Below are 18,912 nucleotides of genomic sequence, written 5' to 3'. Positions count from 1 at the left end.
AACAAACCCATCAAGACGTTTTTAACTTCAACCCGTTGCTTTCGGCTAAAATACTGGTCCTTTATTAATGAAGTTATTTTGTCTGATTCAGAAAATAAATATGCACAAATCAAGCATCGTTTACAAGCAAAAACAGTCCAGAATAGTTCTGAACAAATACGTCAGCTGATTTTGATGTGAGAGAACAACAGAGGATGGACTTTTTCACTGGAGGAATCCATTTTGGATTACAAACCCATACTCTGAAGTAACGGTTTAAAGTTGAAACACCTTACTGATGGATTTATTTCTTTACAAACACACACCTTTTTTTCTTCATAAGACATTGACTGATGGACTGGAGTCGTGTGGATTACTTGGGTATTATTGTAATGGTTTTATCATCTGTTTGGACTCTCGTTCCGACAGCATCCACTGCAGATGATCCATTGGTGAAAAAGTGTGGTAATGCTAAATTTATCCAAATCTAAAGCAAACTCATCTATATCTTGGATGGCCTGAGGGTGAGTAGATGTTCAGCGAATTTGCATTTTTTTGGTGGAATGTTCATTTAATGAGAGAAATGGACAAGCTCTAGTGAGAATGTAAATGATTTTAATAGTGCTTATACAGACAAAGCAGATAAGATTAAACACCCATCCAAGACAGCACTCTGTAAATGTGCCAGCCCAGAGAATAAATGAGATTAAAGTTTTAAAAACCAAACTCACATCTATATATCCATCCATCCATCCATCCATCCATCCAGCTATACTGTATGTATGTGTGTGTGCGTGTGTGTGTGTGTGTGTATGTGTGTGTATATATATATATATAAAACAATTGGGAATAGTGTTATGTTTAAAGTGTGCTCATTGTACTTTTGATGGATATAACCGAGGTTAGTACCAGGATAAATCCAGATTTCATTTTGTATATTTTCTCTTGATGGCAAATTTAGAAGGCTCCTAAGAAAGGAAAACCCATAGACTAATGGATTATATAATTAAGATGACAATTTTAGACTAAATACATGCTAGGTGCTGTCTAAAATAGTTACAAGTTTTAACTATTTTTAAAATCTGATTAGCAAACTTTATATATATATATACACACACACACAGGTTTGTTTTTGTGAAAAGTGGGGACATCCCATAGGCGTAATGGTTTTTATACTGTACAAACTGTATGTGCTATTGCCCTACACCAACCCTACCCCTAAACCTACCCCTCACAGGAAACTTTGTGCTATTTCAGATTTTCAATACACTCCATTCTGTGTGATTTAGAAGCGTTTTGAAAAGTGGGGACATGGGGTAATGTCCTGAAAAGTCACCTTCTCCGTGTAATACCTAATATTAATATGTTGTAATATTAATATTTTTGGTAAGGATCGTCTCGTCTGTACATAATCACATTGTCGTCTGTCTGTTGCCAACAAAGCTTTGATAATCGTCTGACAAGTATGTGTGAAGGGCCTCCTAGTGGTTAAAGCCTGTCATAAATTACACAAGGAATTGACAGTGTTTTCATCGTCTCTGTTGGTCTCTAGCTGTGCTCATGAAACAGATGTAATGCTTGTCAAAATAAATAAACACACTTATGCATCATAGCTGCCTTTTAATTAGGTTAAATATTTGTTTGCGCTTTTAATTCTGTCTAGTAAATATTAGTATTTTATTTTTCATATTAATTTTAATATGTATTCATTATCTATTAAATGTGTAGTAGTATTAATAAATGTAACATTTTAAAGCATAAACACAATTTGCAATGCCCTAATAATAAATAATATGACAGCTATAGACTGTAGTCAGGAAATGACATCTTTGCAGCTTTAAAACATTACTGCATAATTGGTGAAGCTAGTGTTGTTAATCTTAGCAACTAGTGTTGCTTAACACTAGTTATTACTCAACAATATGGCTCCCATAGATTCATCTTTAAAGTGACTGTCTGCACCATCATTTTTATTAATACAAAACTGATTTATGTGATTCATTTAGATTGTACCTTTGATTATATTCAAGGTAATTGAACAACACATCATTTCCTACTAATGTTCCAAGCTTATTCAAGTTTAAATTGTTGCTATTTCATATAATAATCTTTTTTATTGCCAAGATCTTTGAATTAGTTTAGAGGTTAGGACTAGGAGTTTTATGTGACAGCCATACACCTCTGTGGAAACCTGAGCATTTACAAGACAGTGATTACATGGCAGAGAAACAGTTAATGCAAGCTTAACAAGCCTAATCAAAAGACAATAGGGAATGGACTTTGTCACTGAAGGAAATGTCATTATGGATTCATATTAGAAAGAACAATTCAAAGTTAAAATGCTGTAATGATGGATTTGTTTTTTACAAACACGCAACTTCTCACTTCACAAGACGCTAATTAATGAACTGGAGTCGTGTGGAAATCTTGTGGATTATTGTGATGTTTTTATCAGCTGTTTGAACTCATTACGACGGCACCCATTCACTGCAGAGGATCCATTGGTGAGCAAGTGATGCAATGCTAAATTTCTCCAAATCTGTTCCCATGAAGAAACAAACTTCAGCAAATTTTCATTGTTGGCTGAACTATTCCTTTAAAATTTAATAAATAAATAAATAAATAAATAAATAGTTTAAGCTCAAGTCAACAAATTTAATTTGAGATATATGTTAGTATTTACAGCATAAATGTCTCTTCAGATGAAAAGTGAATGAATGAAAAGGAAGGAATAAGGAAATTATAAAGAGAGGATGATGAAGGTTGAGATGGTGAAGTCAAGAAAATAAGAGAGATGGAAGGAATGAACAAAATGATATATTGACAGGAGATAAGAATTTGACATAGAAAATGGCACAGTAAGTGACAGAGGGGCAGATTGAAGCATAAACACTAATGGAGATGTATAGGCAGTCTCTCGTTCTCTCTCTCATTGCTTCCTGACTGCAAAGTTAACAGATGCCCACGGTTGGCAGTGGCTCTCTTGATGCTTGTAAAGGAGGCTCGACCCATCTGTACTGTGCATAAGCACAAGCTACAATCAATCCTGTACAGACCAAAATCAGCTTTGGGTTTAGGAACACCAGCAGAGCAATGAGAATTAATGTTATTTTTTGACTGGTGCAAGAGCAGTAATTAACCGTGTTACCAAACACGTGCTGCGACGGCATCTCTCCCTGTACAGCCAGAACGGCTGTAATGTAAACGTAATACTGTGAACAAAGAAGAGCTTTTATATAGCAGTTTAAAAAAAAAGAAGGTAATATCGAGTAACTTGCATTCATGTACACACATTCAAACTATAGAGCATACTTTTTTAAAGATTCCAATGTAAGTACATATTCAAAAGAAACATACTCAGAGAACATGCGATTTCTGATGCAGCCAGTCACTGTTTTGAAAAAAAAAAATAGGTTGAGTGACTAATTCAATGACTTACTCTTAAAAGCAGTTACTTGTTGCCACCTACTGGTGGAAAGATGTACACAGCAAAAAAGGGTCACTAAAAACATCAACCAATCAAACAGCTTTGTAATATACTAGGCCTATATACTGTTTTAATAATACCATGCAGTATAGTACACACCTGCATGTGGTTTTCTGTTTTCTGTTTTACACACCAATTCTACCTTCCTCTTTCTTTTACTCGCCAAGCAGATCTTTCTTCCTCATCAACAGAAATCACGTTGTCAGTGACCATACAAATGATAATATGCTAACATAGCCTATCCAGACCATATAGGACACACCAGGGAGTGAAGGTGTCCCTGTGCCCACGTTTTGGTCAGCCAAGCCAGGGAAAGAGGAGGCGGCACTGAACCTGGCTCCAGTGCTTTGAGGCGTGACATCCAGCCGAGGTTCAATCTGCCTGCACTGCAAAATGATGCAGTACAACTAAACCCCAGACACAGAAGACATGTTCCAAATCACTTCCCTTCTGTGTAGTGCATGACATCCCCCTTATAAGATACTTAACAAGAAAGGAATCGCAAATATGTAAATGGTCCTGCTTTTTATGCAATGATAAAGACACATATGCAGAAGAAGAAAAAACAACAACAAAGTATATGTATTTTATGTGACATTGAAAATGAAGATAGTTTGTAATGCTAGTTACAAAGCATCTAGTACTTAAGGTCCATCACTTAATTGTTTTGTTGTCTAAACATGTTTAGATGCTCGTGCTGAGAGTATAATATGTATATGAGTGTGTAAGAGAGAATTTGGGAGGGCTGGCCCTGGAGAGGCTTCAGGAAGGGGAGTGTGAGGCATTGTTGCGGCGACACTACAGGAAGAAGCTGTCATCATGGTGGAGTGCCAGGGCCATCTCTGCAGATGGTCTCTATGACATTATCACGTCATCTTCCTCGCCTGACAGAACCGCCAACCATAAATCCACACGCTAAACAAACTTTTGTAAGATCCATTGGAGATGTGGTCTTTCTTATTATCTGCAGTTTGCACCTCCAAATACTCGTTTCAAAATATCAGCCATCACAGACTATAATGCAAATTTTGCTAATAATAGAAAAACAATCATCAGCACTAACAGGGAACCCCTTGGACATCCATCTGGTTTGGCAGGGTATAGGTGATATGCATTTGTTATTGTAACGAAATGAAAATCACCTTGTCTTAATCTAACTTCATGACACCATGTTGGTTTTGGTTATTCTATTATAGTAAATATTGGGCTGCATTAATGGACAAGAACACTCTAAAGCAGTGGTTCTCAGCCAGGGAGCGGGGCCCACTAGGGGGCCTCAGAAAACTTCCAAGGGGGCCTCAAGATGACTTAAAATTAAACAAAACAGGCATAAATACACTGAACAAAATTATAAACGCAACACTTTTGTTTTTGCCCCCATTTTTCATGAGCTGAACTCAAAGATCTAAGACTTTGTGTGGGTGAGCGGTTTGCTGATGTCAGTGTTGTGGATCGAGTGGCCCATGGTGGCGGTGGGGTTATGGTATGGGCAGGTGTATGTTATGGACAGCGAACACAGGTGCATTTTGAATGCACAGAGATACCGTGATCAGATCCTGAGGCCCATTGTTTTGTCATTCATCCACGACCATCACCTCATGTTGCAGCATGATAATGCACGGTCCCATGTTGCAAGGATCTGTACACAATTCCTGGAAGCTGAAAACATCCCAGTTCTTGCATGGCCAGCATACTCACCGGACATGTCACCCATTGAGCATGTTTGGGATGCTCTGGATCGGCGTATACGACAGTGTGTTCCAGTTCCTGCCAATATCCAACAACTTCGCACAGCCATTGAAGAGGAGTGGACCACCATTCCACAGGCCACAATCAACAACCTGATCAACTCTATGCGAAGGAGATGTGTTGCACTGCGTGAGGCAAATGGTGGTCACACCAGATACTGACAATACAGTAAAACTGCACATTTTAGAGTGGCCTTTTATTGTGGCCAGCCTAAGGCACACCTGTGCCATAATCATGCTGTCTAATCAGCATCTTGATATGCCACACCTGTGAGATGGATGGTTTATCTCGGCAATGGAGAAGTGCTCACTAACACAGATTTAGACAGATTTGTGAACAATATTTGAGAGAAATATGCCTTTTGTGTACATAGAAAAAGTCTTAGATCTTTGAGTTCAGCTCATGAAAAATGGGGGCAAAAACAAAAGTGTTGCGTTTATAATTTTGTTCAGTGTAAAAAAGACATTGGCTTCCCACTGTCTCAAAAAGCCTGGATATGAATATGACAAAATTTTAAAATGTGACTTCTAGACCTGGAAAAGTAAAGTGCATTTTTAAAATTTTTACATTGTTTCATAAAGAATATAAATTTTTCTAGCGCTAAAATATTTTATCAGGTAAAAATTGTTAAATAAAGTAAATATTGGGCCTTTGACTATTACTATGGACAATAAAGGGCCTTGGAGTCAAAAAGGTTGAGAATCACGGCTTTCTAAAAAAAAATCTGCGGACCCCAGGTGGTATGTGAAGGCTTATCTTATAAATATTCGGTAACACTTTACAATAAGGTTCATTAGTTAAACATTAGTTAATATATTAACTAACATGAACTAACCATGAGCAATACATTTGTTACTGTATTTACTAATCTACGCTAACGTTAGTTAATAAAAATACAGATGTTCATGTTAGTTCACAGTGCATTAACTAATGTTAACAAGATTTTAATAATGTATTAGTAAATGTTGAAATTAACATTAACAAAGATTAATAAACGCTGTATAAGTGCAGTTCATTATTAGTTCATGTTAACTAATGTAGTTAACTAATGAACCTTATTGTAAAGTGTTACCAAATATTCTATATATTTCAAAATGTATTCATTTTAATAATAATTAACAATAAAATTACTTAATAATGTTTAATAAGGTAGAAGGTGAAGGTTGAAATCCTCCTGCTCTGTTTCTCAATGAGAAACAGGTCTTAATATTCTGATTGATATTCCAGTACTGCCATTCTCTCTCATAAGTTCTCTCACTACATTTCGAAGAGGACCAACATATGAGAACAGTTTAGCACAATCTTATCAACTCTCCTTCTAATCAGTCAAAAACACTTAACGTTTTGAATGACCTTCTTAGAAGTTTACCTTTCCTTAATCTGCAACCTGTAGTTTCACATTCCATAGTTCAGCTCGACTCATTCCTCTTCATGTTTCGTTCTTCCACACTGCCGGCTCATAACTGTAGTCCAATTCATTCTTCTCACCTCTTCACTCAAGTTCATCCATCTTTCTGTCTAAAGTCCCCGGACGGACAGATAGATAGATAGATAGATAGATAGATAGATAGATAGATAGATAGATAGATAGATAGATAGATAGATAGATAGCTTCATTGCAAGCCACTAAAAGAAGGCATAATATAAATTCAATTACAGTAGAACATTATAGTGTTTCAAAACATACAGATGGAAACTAGCACTTTTTTTAAACCAGTGCATAATAATGCTGTAAATCTCCCAAAACATTCACAAAAGCTGACTCAAGAGTGGATTTCATTACATAATTTCATAATGAACACAAAACGTGTATACATACTCAGATACATGCTTCAAATCAAGTAGGTCTAGACTATTCTTATGATTTATGTCATAAGTGGCCTTTATTTAATCTTCAATTGATTTGGATACATTCATCTGAGCGCATGATTCACAGTTCAAAAACAATTCAGCTATAACACTTGATGTGAATATTGTATTAAAATAGACAAGAAGCGATCCTTAATAAATGTGAACATGTCTACTTTAAGTGGGAGAATTTAATCTGAGCTCTCTCTCTGAGCTCTCTCTCTCTCACTCTCTCTCTCTCTGTGTGTGTGTGTGTGTGTCAGTGTCCTGACTGCAACTTTTCATGACCTGAAATGATCGGCTAATCACAAGGGTTTTCACTGTCTAACACTGTTTAGTACTAGCACACAGGCTTTCTTTTGGGTCTGTGAGTTTAAATAATAATAATGATTTTTAAAAATGATAGATATAAATATCAGTGTTTTGTGTCTCTAAATAGGACAAAAATAGATGTGCACATAGATTATGCATGAACAGATTGTGAGTTCATGAATAGGTGTGTTTGTGTCTTTCTTACCTGTCTATCTTACCGTGGAATTCATTTTACTAATGGAATTGGCTTTAAAATATTTAACAGATCTCAGTTGGTCTGGGTATGTGCGTGATAATGCATGTGGGTTTAGTTACATTTTTCGATCATGGATTAGATCTGTGGACTTCCTTGAGTTTGAGTGATCACAGAATACATGGGTTACTTTTAGTAGTGATATCCTCTCCTCACAAAAGCATATGCATCTGATGTGCATTGTTTGGAGGTAAAAAATCCAACTCACCTGCCAGTGACTCCATGTCATGTTTTAGAAAGACCCGAAGCCTTTTGTAAAGTGCTAGTGTTATATTATGAGTTTCACATAGTCACCTTTCTCTCAATCTTTCCCTTTTGTCACTGAACTTGCCTTGTAAACATGAATTTGTTTGTCTAATAAAACAACCTCTGTATTTTCAAAGTGTATGAATACAGTAGTTTTTTCTGTCATATTTTGAAAGTATTGGTCACTTTTTTTTTATTATTATTATTTATTAGATTTTTAAAGAAACTTATTTAAAAAAAAAAAAAGACCTAACAAAGCTTAGCATGGAAAGTACCTAATTTTAAACACAAAATATCTGTGATTTTGACCAGTCCCATTTCAGAGGTTGAACTTCCGGAATGTATCCAACCATTAAAACCATACACCAGTGTCATAATTTTGACATAATCCTTTAAAGTGATATTTTGTTAATATTTGGTATTTGAATGGATATATTTTGTTTCGTGAATTCACTCCATTACAAAACGTTTTACATTTGATATATTAAAAGCTGTGACACCCAAGTAACATCATTTGAACCCTTTCATGGCATAAAGACAATCCAGTTTTCACAGTTTTTTACAAATATTTTTGTGCTTACTGCCTTCATCAACAAATATTTTACCCAGCTCATTGTAAGAATAAATGATCAAACTAATATTTGTTTTATAAATTGATTAAACAAATAACCTCATTTTGTTTATTTGATCATGTTTTTAAACTGTATTTAAAGGAATAGTTCACCCAAAAATAAACATTTGCTGAAAATGTACTCACCTTCAGGCCACCCAAGATGTACGTAGATGAGTTTGTTACTTCATCAGAACAGATGTGGAGAAATTTTGCATTACATCACTTCCTCACCAATGGATCCTCTGCAGTGAATGGGTGCCGTCAGAATGAGAGCCCAAACAAATGATAAAAACATCACAATAATCCACAAGTAATCCACATGACTCCAGTCCATCAATCACTCTGAAGCAAAAAGCTGCGTGTTTGTAATAAACAAATGATTAAGACGTTTTAACTTTAAACCATCGTTTCTGGCCAAAATATGAGTCCATAATCCGTCTTAATGTTGATTACTTGTCAACTGTTTGGACTCTCATTCTTACGGCACCCATTCAGTGCAGAGGACCCATTGGTGAGCAAGTGATGCTAAATTTCTCCAAATCTGTTCCTATGAAAAAACAAACTATTTTACATCTTGGATGTCCTGAAGGGAGAGGCAAACATTTTTAGTAATTTTTTTTTGGGGCAAACTCTTTCTTGATTTACATATTTTGCTAGAAGTATACAAAGCTCGTATTAGCTTGATCTCTTGAGGTTGACAGTCAACATTTTATGAACGTTAATCACTTTCTTTCAGTGCTCATTTATTCATTTATGAAGAGTTCAGGCTGTGTCTTGTATGTACTAAAATATGCTTAGTCATTGGGTCACCCAAAGGCAGTCCAGGAGTCCAAGTCTCAGCATGACTAGTCAAAAGTGAAAAACACTAATCTAAGCACACACACCCACACACCACCTACTCAGTGGAGTCATGTATTGATATATACATACCCATACTCTTGTCACACTCTTTTGCTTTAATCCCTGTCTTTTCCTCACCAACATGTAAACATATTCAAAAAAGTCAGTGTGAAAATAAACTTCTAGCCCCTCAACAATACTATTATTCTTGTGGATTATTAAAAACGAGAGCAAAGCTGTAAAATGCTTCCTCTTTTGTGTGTTGTCTCTCTCTTTCGGTCTCTTCACGGATAGTCAATCTATCAGCTCCATTGATTCAGTTTATCAGCACTCTAATGGATGGGTGACCACATTAAATATTTACAATGCTTCACAACATCCCAACATCACAGAAAACCTGGACCATATGACTCGTTTCTTTTACTGATTCAATGTCCATCCCCTTTTCTCACACATACATTTGATGGACTGCAAATAATAACACTTTCAGTAGTTTTGTTTTCATTTCAGTAATCTGGATGATTCTTAATTTTGTCTTCCAAAAAACCTTAAAGTCTAACAAGAAACAATAAAACTTATTGAGGTAAAAACTCAAAGCAAAATATTGGCAAATAGTTTTTTAAACCTCACTGAATTTCAAAATGTCTCTCATATTAAGGATTTTGAAATATTTATATCAGCAAACAAGACAAAATACTTTGTTTTTTATTTTATTTTATTTCTCATACAGTCACAATACTGCTTAAACATTGTTTTTGAAAAAAAACTATTTTGCTCAGCACTGGTGCATTTATTAGATCTAAAATGATGCAAGAAACACTAATATTTTTGAAATATTATTACAGTTTAAAATGATATTTTAATATATTTTTACATGTAATATATTCCTGTGATGGCCAAGCTATATTTTCAGCATCATTACTCCAGTCTTCAGTGTCACATGATCCTTCAGAAATAATTCTAATATGCTGATTTGGCACTCAAGAAACATTTCTTATTATTAACAATGTAAATATTTTTGTGAAAACATTTTTTTCTTGATTCTTCAGTGAATAAAAAAGTTCAAAAGAACAGCATTGATTTTAAATATATATTTTTTTGTAAATTATAAACATTTTTACTGTCACTTTTGATCAATGTAATACCTCCTTACTGCAAAAAAGTATTAATGCTATTTAAAAAAAAAATCTTACTGACTGCAACATTTTGAACAAAAGTTGTAATGTTGTAAGATAATCAAAATAATCAAGATATTTATAGAGATTCAAGAAGAAGGAAATAGATTAAGAGTAAAAATAGTTCCTGATGAACATGAGTGTTGTAGGAGGAGAAGCACTTAGGGGTCACATTTTATATTTGTAGGGTGATTCATAAATGTTAAAGCTTGAAATCCATTAGAGATTGACTTAAAACAACAACAGCATCGCTCCGTGGTGCTTTTGTTTTGTTGCTTCCAGTGTTTCTACATATTCATAAAATATTATGGAGATCAAACAGCTCTATTTCAACAATTATAACTCTTCGTTACTCTGTAAGTGTTACATAACAAAAGCAATTGTTGGTAATGGTTGTTGAATTGTTTGTACGTGACACAAGTAACAACCTGGTTTTTAATAACAAACTTTAGAGAAAATGCATGTTTACAGAAGTTACGCTGTTCTGTGTCTATTATAAGCACAGTGCATGGTGTAAAGCACGTTTCAGACAAGCTGAACTGTTCACCACACCTGTTTGTTCAGATCTTATTGAGTTCTGTAGCTGGTAGACCAAGTAAAAGATCCAGAAGAAAAACAAACCAGTAGCACAAACACTAAAGAGCAGTTCCAACAACTGTCAGTATTAACCATTCCAGAAAGAACAGAGAGTCCCAAACCTGGGTGGATATGTTATTTATATTCCTAGAATTTTGAAAGTAACAGCCCTACTGCTTTTTTCCAAGAATTGCTCCATGAGGCAGAGATTTAAACCAAAAGCATTTTACTCACTCGTTTCCTTGATGGACACAAGAGGGCAAATAAACATTTGATTCCTGGGCCATCTCATATATTATTCTTCACCAACAAGAATCTTCACATAAACTGTTCCCCTGATTTAATTTTCACTGCACTTTTCTTTAATGCAGTTCCAAAAAAATGCTCAGAAATGTGTAAAAAAAAAAAAAAAAGACAAATAAGAGTGAGACCATTGTGAAACCATATTTATAATTACTAACAATTAAAAAAAACTTTAATTATGCATCAATGTTCAGCCAGTTTTTAAAATATATGAAAAGCATCTATAGCATACCAGCTATTTTGATCAAAGATAATTACAAAAAATTAGTCTGTCTGGCACACTGTATTATATACAATTAAAACAGGAGAAAGGCTGATCTTGATGGCCCAGAGAAACAGGTCCAGAATAGTGCCAGCAAAATACAGGGTGTTCACAAACTTTTGGCCTTGACTATATCTGTGTATATGTGCTAGCTAGAGAGAGAGAGAGAGAGAGAGAGAGAGAGAGAGAGAGAGAGAGAGAGAGAGAATGAATGTGTTTGCAATTCGTTTTAGCCTCACTCAGCAAACCAGACTGGGCAGCAGCACTTTTTCACAATTACTCACACACACACACACACACACAAGGCTTGTTTTTATGGTTTATGGGGACTCTCCATAGGCGTAATGGTTTTTATACTGTACAAACCGTATTTTCTATTGCCCTACACCAACCCTACCCCTAAACCTACCCCTTAAAGGTAATTTCTGCATTTTTAGATTTTCAAAAAAACTCATTCTGAATTATTTATAAGCCTTTTGAATTACGGGGACACTGAAAATGTCCTCATAAATCACCTTCTCGTTGTAATACCTATGTCATACCCATGTTATTATACAAATTTGTGTCCTCATAAACATGCACACACACACACCTACAAAACCGGCCAGCCCCCTTATCATCATTTACTGACTGCAGCCAGTGCTTCAGGGCCTCACCTGATCCTGTTACTTTCTTCTGTCACTTCTTAAGATGTGTGTATTATCTTCTGCACACACGCCACATAAGAAAAGTTTGCTCAAGAGCAAGGGCAATACCTTCAAAAATACCTTCAAAAATAACTATGAAATGCAGAGTGCTCTCGCTGTTAATAGCTGAGTGGACAATCTGTGAAAATAAAGCTAGTGAAAACTACAAGTGTATGTTCCTCACAAACACATTTCCTGTGTCAGCAAACACGCGGACTACAGGGTGTTTAAACAAATCATTTATATTGTTTAGGAAAAGAAAAGGGCATGAATGAATGAATGAATAAACAAACAAATAAATTGCATTATACACTTATCATTCTTAAAATTAACCAAAAACAAACAAAGTAACAGCAACAAAACTGTTTTAGTGTTTCAGTCAGGTGTCATAGGTTCTAGAAAGCTGCTTTTCCAGTTCTTTAGAAAACCATCTATGTTGTATGTTAAAGAAAACAGTAACCAATACTCTGATCAGAAGAACCTGCAATGTAACTTCTAAACTCCAAAGAACCACTAACTGTTGAACCTAAAACCCACAGAAGAACCTTAGTTTTTAAGTAATAAAAATAAAAATAATAATTATTATTTAAAAAAAAGATTGCATTGCAATATTTGACAAATATTTAATTTTTTAACAATGTTTTATTAAATTTCATTTGCATGTATTTTTCTATTATTGTTTTTTTGTCTTTTACATTTTTCTAATATATTTTCTTTTTGTATTGCATTTTTGTACGCGTTTAGTGTAAAAATACGTTTCCCAGTAATACCTCACAGTCCGATAGATAGATAGCGCTTTGTGCTCTCATGAACTCGTGAGTATCAGATGCAGTACCCCAACCCGCCGGTAAAGCATTACACAGCTCTATCATTCACCTCCTCTGAAGTCCATATTGAGTCCGCGTCCGGCGCACTAGATTCCGCGCCGTGTTTTGCGCGGAGCTGGCGTGCTGCTCGCAGGCTGGTGGCTGCTCTTCGCTCGGCTGTTGTCCTGATATCACTCCGCTAGCATGGAGGAGGGGAGCGCTTGATTATTGTGATGGTGGCAGCTGCCGTACACTCTGGCGACTGTAGGATTTCCTCTCCAGCCGTCGGGACTTTAAGAAACTGCACACCTTGTTCGCGCTCGGGGAGGGTTTCGCCTGCCAAACTAATGAAATGCAAGTTCACGAAACAACTCCGGAGCCTGTTCGCAGCAGACGGCAAAACTTTTTTCAAAAGGACAACACAATAAAACGACGGGCGCGCAGCAGTGGCGCTTACGCGTGATGGTTGCGAGTAACATCCGGATGTTTGATGGAGCTCCAGTAGAGGCGAGAGAGTAACAGACCCGGTCCCGCACTGTTGTCTATTGAATGGTTGGCACGGCGATCCTCCCGGAGGAGGGATTTACTCTCATTTAAACGCTTCTTTCTCCACAATTTCACTGTATCTGCCTCCCTGGCGAAGCGGACTTCTGCCCCGCTTTGGAGAGGGGAGAGAGAGAGAGTCAGGGGGGCTTGACAAAGTTCTTCCCGAATCACAGATGATGGGGGATTTTGCCAGCCCCGCTGCCGTACCGACCGGCGGCGGCATTTGCATTAATAACAATAACGTCAACTTAAACTCTGCCATTAATGCAACCGGCAGCAGCACCGGCGGCGGCGGTAACGTGGGCATACCGAAGCACAGCACGGTGGTGGAGCGGCTGCGGCAGCGGATCGAGGGCTGCCGGCGGCACCACGTCAACTGCGAGAGCCGATACCATCAAGCGCACTCCGAGCAGCTGGAGCTGGACCGCCGGGACACGCTGAGTCTGTACCAGCGGAGTTTAGAGCAGCGGGCCAAGAAATCCGGCAACAGCAAGCAGCAGAGCAAGCAACAAGAGCCCGACTCGACCGCGAGCGCCGAGCAGAGGAGCAGCACTCTGATCGCGGTGAGTTCCGCGCTCCGTTACAGCGTGCGTGACTGCTCTTTTACACGCGTCTCCTCTCTGCGCAGTTTGTTTGGGTTGCAGTGCTAACTTTCGCTCGGCGTCTGTGTTTTTACAGGGAAAACTCTGAATTGGTGCACTTATAATAGCACACATAAGCACACTTCAACACGATTTGCGGACTATTCGTAGTCGTGTAGAAGTGCGTTAGAGCTTGGAGTAACTTCGGAGGCGTTTAGCTACTTAGCAGTACAGGCTGTTTAAAGTTATCTAGTAGTTGATGATGTCACTCGATCTCCTCCTACTTACTACTTGTAGTTCAGGCATGTTACATGTTTAGATAACATCGTGCGAGTTGGAAATCAAAATCAGCTTGTTAAAAGTACGCGATTGTGCGTTTTCGATTGGCACTGGTTTGAATTCTAAAAGTAGTGTACTCTACTAGTTTCAGTTTCTTTTTAGGCGCGCTGTTTGAAATGATGCTACTACAGTAGCCTGTTTTTGTCATTTTATTGTGTGTCGAAGACACATTTAACCCTCAGTGCAACTCTTTAGGGGGATTCTGTGGATATCATTTTATGAGAAACAAAGGATGGCGAAGGCGAGGAAACAAATAGGCTACACTTGAGGGATTGAGCACTTATCAGTTTGTTAGTATCTCCAGACTCTCGGTTCCGACGCCACCACAGAAAAGATACCGTGTTAAAAATCAGTCACTTGAGTCTCGACCTATTGCGGAGGAGCATCGTGTCGGTGCCTTTTGTGTCAATCCTCTTTGAAATGCTAATTGACTCTGTTTTCTGAGGGTGACATAGGTTCTCAAGGCATTAATGGCCGGTGTCGTCGCCCTCCCTCTGTGCGGTGAGTGGACATTACTGCGAGGCGATATATAGGCAGCAAATGCTTCACATCGGAGTCATTGCCATTTAAAGAGACCACAGGCTTACTGCTTCTCTGTCTTTTCTCCACATAAGCACCGTGCTGCAGCTAGGTGGCTGTATCAAGTCGAGTTAGGGTCTTATGCGTGCCCCACACAATGGGTGTGTGTCAAAACCTAGCGAGCTGCCTATGTAGACAGCATTTGTGTGAGGAAATTGCTGCACGTGCATGCTTTCTAGGTAAAGCCAGCATTCCCCAGCAGGCTTAACTGGATAAACAAGAAGACTTTAACGTTAATTGTTTTTAAATGATGCCTAATTTATACATATGAATATTGTTATCTTGATTTACACTCTTCAGAGGCTAACACCTGCACATTTTTTAAGGTATTAGTTTCATATTTTGTACATGCATTATGAAATGGTTAGACTTTTTAGGCCTAGTACATGTTAAAATAATTTTTTTTGGTTTATGTAGTCAGTTCTCAAGAAAAAAAAAGTGAATGTATACTTTTGTGTGCAAGTCATGTGTGTCATGGCAGTGCAGTTTGAAACTAGTGTAAGGTGATAACATTTTATCTTAACCCCAAGAGATAAAGGAAGGTGCAACCCTGCAGTCTTCAGCCCTGAGGTTCCAGTAGTATCTCCTTTAGGCCTCCTTTACACTTTAAGATTTGTTTTGGTTGATCAAGTCACAAGTAGGCAGTTGAGACGTGTTGTTTTCACCTGGCACTAACATGTTACATTCAACCATCTTTTTGGTTAGATTTGTCAAAGTGAGTGTCTCTTAATGTTGTCATGTTCACTACACCAGCATGTTAGTGTTATTTTAGGAATTAAATTTTTTAAAATATCTTTATTTAGCTTTGTTTATATTTCAATTTTGGTGATTTTAGTTTTAAACACTTTTTTTGTAGGTAATATTTGTGAAGTTTTGTAAGTTACAGTTTTTCATCTAATATTTATATTTGATTCTATTTTAGCTTTATTTCAAATCATGAAAACAATTTTAACAGTTTTAATGAACAATAACAAGACTGGCCTGTTACTGTAGGGTTTAAATGAATTTGAACTGGTATTTTGAAACCCATATTTTGTGCTGTCCCGTTTCTAACGAATCATCCGAAAGTGATTTTAATACCACATATGAACAAGGCCTTTGTATTTTGTATAAAAACAGAAAGCAGCACCAGAAGTTGGAAAACTACAGGATGAATCGCTTCATGCTGCCTTATGGACCTTTAAGACTTCATGTCTTTCTCTGAAATTTTAGTTTTCAGCACAAACTCACCTCTGGACCAAGTTGCAGTTCTTAAAGTTCACAATAGTTTTATTCTACTGTGTTTAATGCACACGTTATCAATCCTAAAGTCACGTCCAGCAGCCGTGTGTGTATTCTCCAGCTAAAGCAGTGCTTGCGGTATCGCACTGTTTTGCAGGGTCTGGGACCAGTGCCCAAAATCTAAATTTAACTCCTGAGTTGGCAGGGTTACATGAAGTTTGTGACGTCAGACACTCCAAGAGCATATTACCAATGTGTAACTTTCTTGTCTTGCGTATGTGTTTGCTAGGAGGCCTACAAGTCTGGTAGCGCAGGTATAAATGTGTGAAGCGTCTCGCTGTGCGTGTCTGCGTGTAAGCATTTCAGTGCTCAGAAAAGCTGCAGTCGTTTATAAAAATAATTTATTTTCCTGCAGGGGTTGTTTGTCCAGAACCTAGGATACCTGAAAACTTTGCAGTTCTAGTTTCTGTTAGCAATTCTTTTGTAAGCTATTACCTTTTACACAATTTATTTTATATGAATTATCTGCCTTAAAGGGATAGTTCACCCAAAAATGTAAATTGACATCATTTACTTCACCCTCAAGTAGCTTCAAACCTGAGTTTCGTTCTTCTGTTGAACACAAAAGAAGATATTTTGAAGAATGTTGGTAACCAAACATTTTCTGGTCCCCATTGACTTCCATAGTATGGAAAAAATAGTCAATGGAGTTCAACTAGGCCTACTTGGGTAACTGCTTAGGTAAAATGAGTGAAACTCAATCTCTTTCTCAAAAAGCTAACATCAGAAAATTTGGAATGTAGTGCACAAGTTGTATGGAGCATTTTTTTTTTGTCCCTTTCGAAGCTCGGCAGTCCCCCATACCAAGATGTTTGGAATGGCTAACTAGCGATCTGTACCTGCTATATGTTCAATAAGTGACAAACAGAAACTAACCCAAGAGCTCTAGATAGGGAAGTAATGTTACTGGAGTCAATTACCGGAATCCACACACCTTTTGTCTGTCTGAATAGGGAGGAGAAAATATGTACAGCCTTAAGGTCTTAAATTACACAATTTACAGTTTTACTCTTCTGAATATTTTTCAGCTCCATCTGTATAGTGTTTTCAGTGTTATTTGACTATTATTTATGTATATATTAATATTTTAAATTAACTTTAATATACATTTTTATATTTCTGGTTTATTTTAATTTAGTTTTAGTGATTATGTCTAGTGCTTTTGTAATTTTTTTGTCACAAGCTAAATAGCAATATTTTTTTTTGTAATTTTAGTAAACTTTCACATTTTTGTTTTTCATCTAATATTTATAATTTATTTTAACTTCACCTAAATTAACGGAAACATTTTTAATCGTTTTTGATTTAGTTAACAACAACAACAACAACAACACCGAGTATTCTCTTACCAACTGCAATGTTGTACTGCTGCTGCTGTTACTGGCACTGACCTCCCTTAATCACACTGACTTCATGCTCTCTGTTGTATTATTGTTGCAGCACACACTTTCATGCTGGTATGCATGTACACATGTTCCACTGGAATGTAGGACAAGGTGTATGTCAACACTGCAGCACATAGTCCATGCAGTTAAATCAATTTTGCTGTGAGAGTGATTTCTCGTCGCTATTTCTTTTATACACACACACACACACACACACACACACCGCAAAACATTTCAGAGAAGATGATATCCTATATGGCTGTCTTTGGGCATTTTTAATATTGAGGCTTATTGGATCCATTGTTGTGCATTCTCACACACACACACACACACACAAACAAACATACACACATGCAATATGTCCACACGCAAGCATCAGGAAACCCACTGCAATCTCAGAGAGAACCGAAACAAAGCATTAGACCTATTTGTGCTCACAACTGGTCGTCCTATGAAATACTCCAGTTGCTGGACAGTATTGAATTTTCAGCATTAACTGAGATGTTTCATGATTCCTACTGTTCACAGGAATATTGTCACCTTTTAAACTTGTGTGGACTGTGAAGTGATCCAGTGAATTACTCATGCTTCACTCTTACACCAGGTGATTTCATGCCTTGTTGTGGTTTGTGTGTTGTACATGTTGTACAGTACCACAGCCGAGAGCTGGAATATATGTATCAGAACTCTCCAGGTGCAAAGGTTTGATAACTTTTCAAGAAAGGCTGTTAAAAGTATGCATCATTTCTTTTGCCAAAAGCACAATCAATATGTTTTTTAAGAAGTATGCAGTTTTCTTTTTTTGTCGATGCTGGCCATTTTATAATGAACATCTGAAACTTTTTTCTGCATTTATGTTTGTTTATGAGCGCTTGTTTTTTCCTGCCCCTGATATTGTGTATTCAGGCCTCAATAGGTGTCACGCACTCTTGGCCTGTTAAGCAGACTAGGCTCTCAAATAGTGATATTATTTGGAAAGAAAAGCTGTGTCTAAATAAATAAATAAATAGATATGCCATTAATAATTTTTGGCCATTTTGCATCGATTTTCTCTTTGAAGCTGTTT

The 18,912-nt window shown here is 37.0% G+C and overlaps 1 protein-coding gene across 2 annotated transcripts in view; it reads left to right on the top strand.

Moving 5' to 3' along the window:
* Nucleotides 1–13,044: 13,044 nt before the first annotated feature.
* Nucleotides 13,045–18,912, top strand: part of LOC107551124 (mastermind-like protein 3) — a 151,709-nt gene continuing 145,841 nt past the window's right edge. For both annotated transcript variants that reach the window (XM_016232631.1, XM_016232623.1), the window contains exon 1: nt 13,045–14,244. In XM_016232631.1, the coding sequence (XP_016088117.1) occupies nt 13,855–14,244 (390 nt within the window). In that variant the 5' untranslated portion in view covers nt 13,045–13,854. The remainder of the gene's footprint in view (nt 14,245–18,912) is intronic.

Source organism: Sinocyclocheilus grahami, unplaced genomic scaffold (genome assembly GCF_001515645.1).
Source record: "Sinocyclocheilus grahami isolate Dianchi unplaced genomic scaffold, SAMN03320097.WGS_v1.1 scaffold17.1, whole genome shotgun sequence".
Classification (NCBI taxonomy): domain Eukaryota; kingdom Metazoa; phylum Chordata; class Actinopteri; order Cypriniformes; family Cyprinidae; genus Sinocyclocheilus; species Sinocyclocheilus grahami.
The sequence above is the reverse complement of the archived record's forward strand: the minus strand, read 5'-3'. Positions and strand labels throughout refer to the sequence as shown.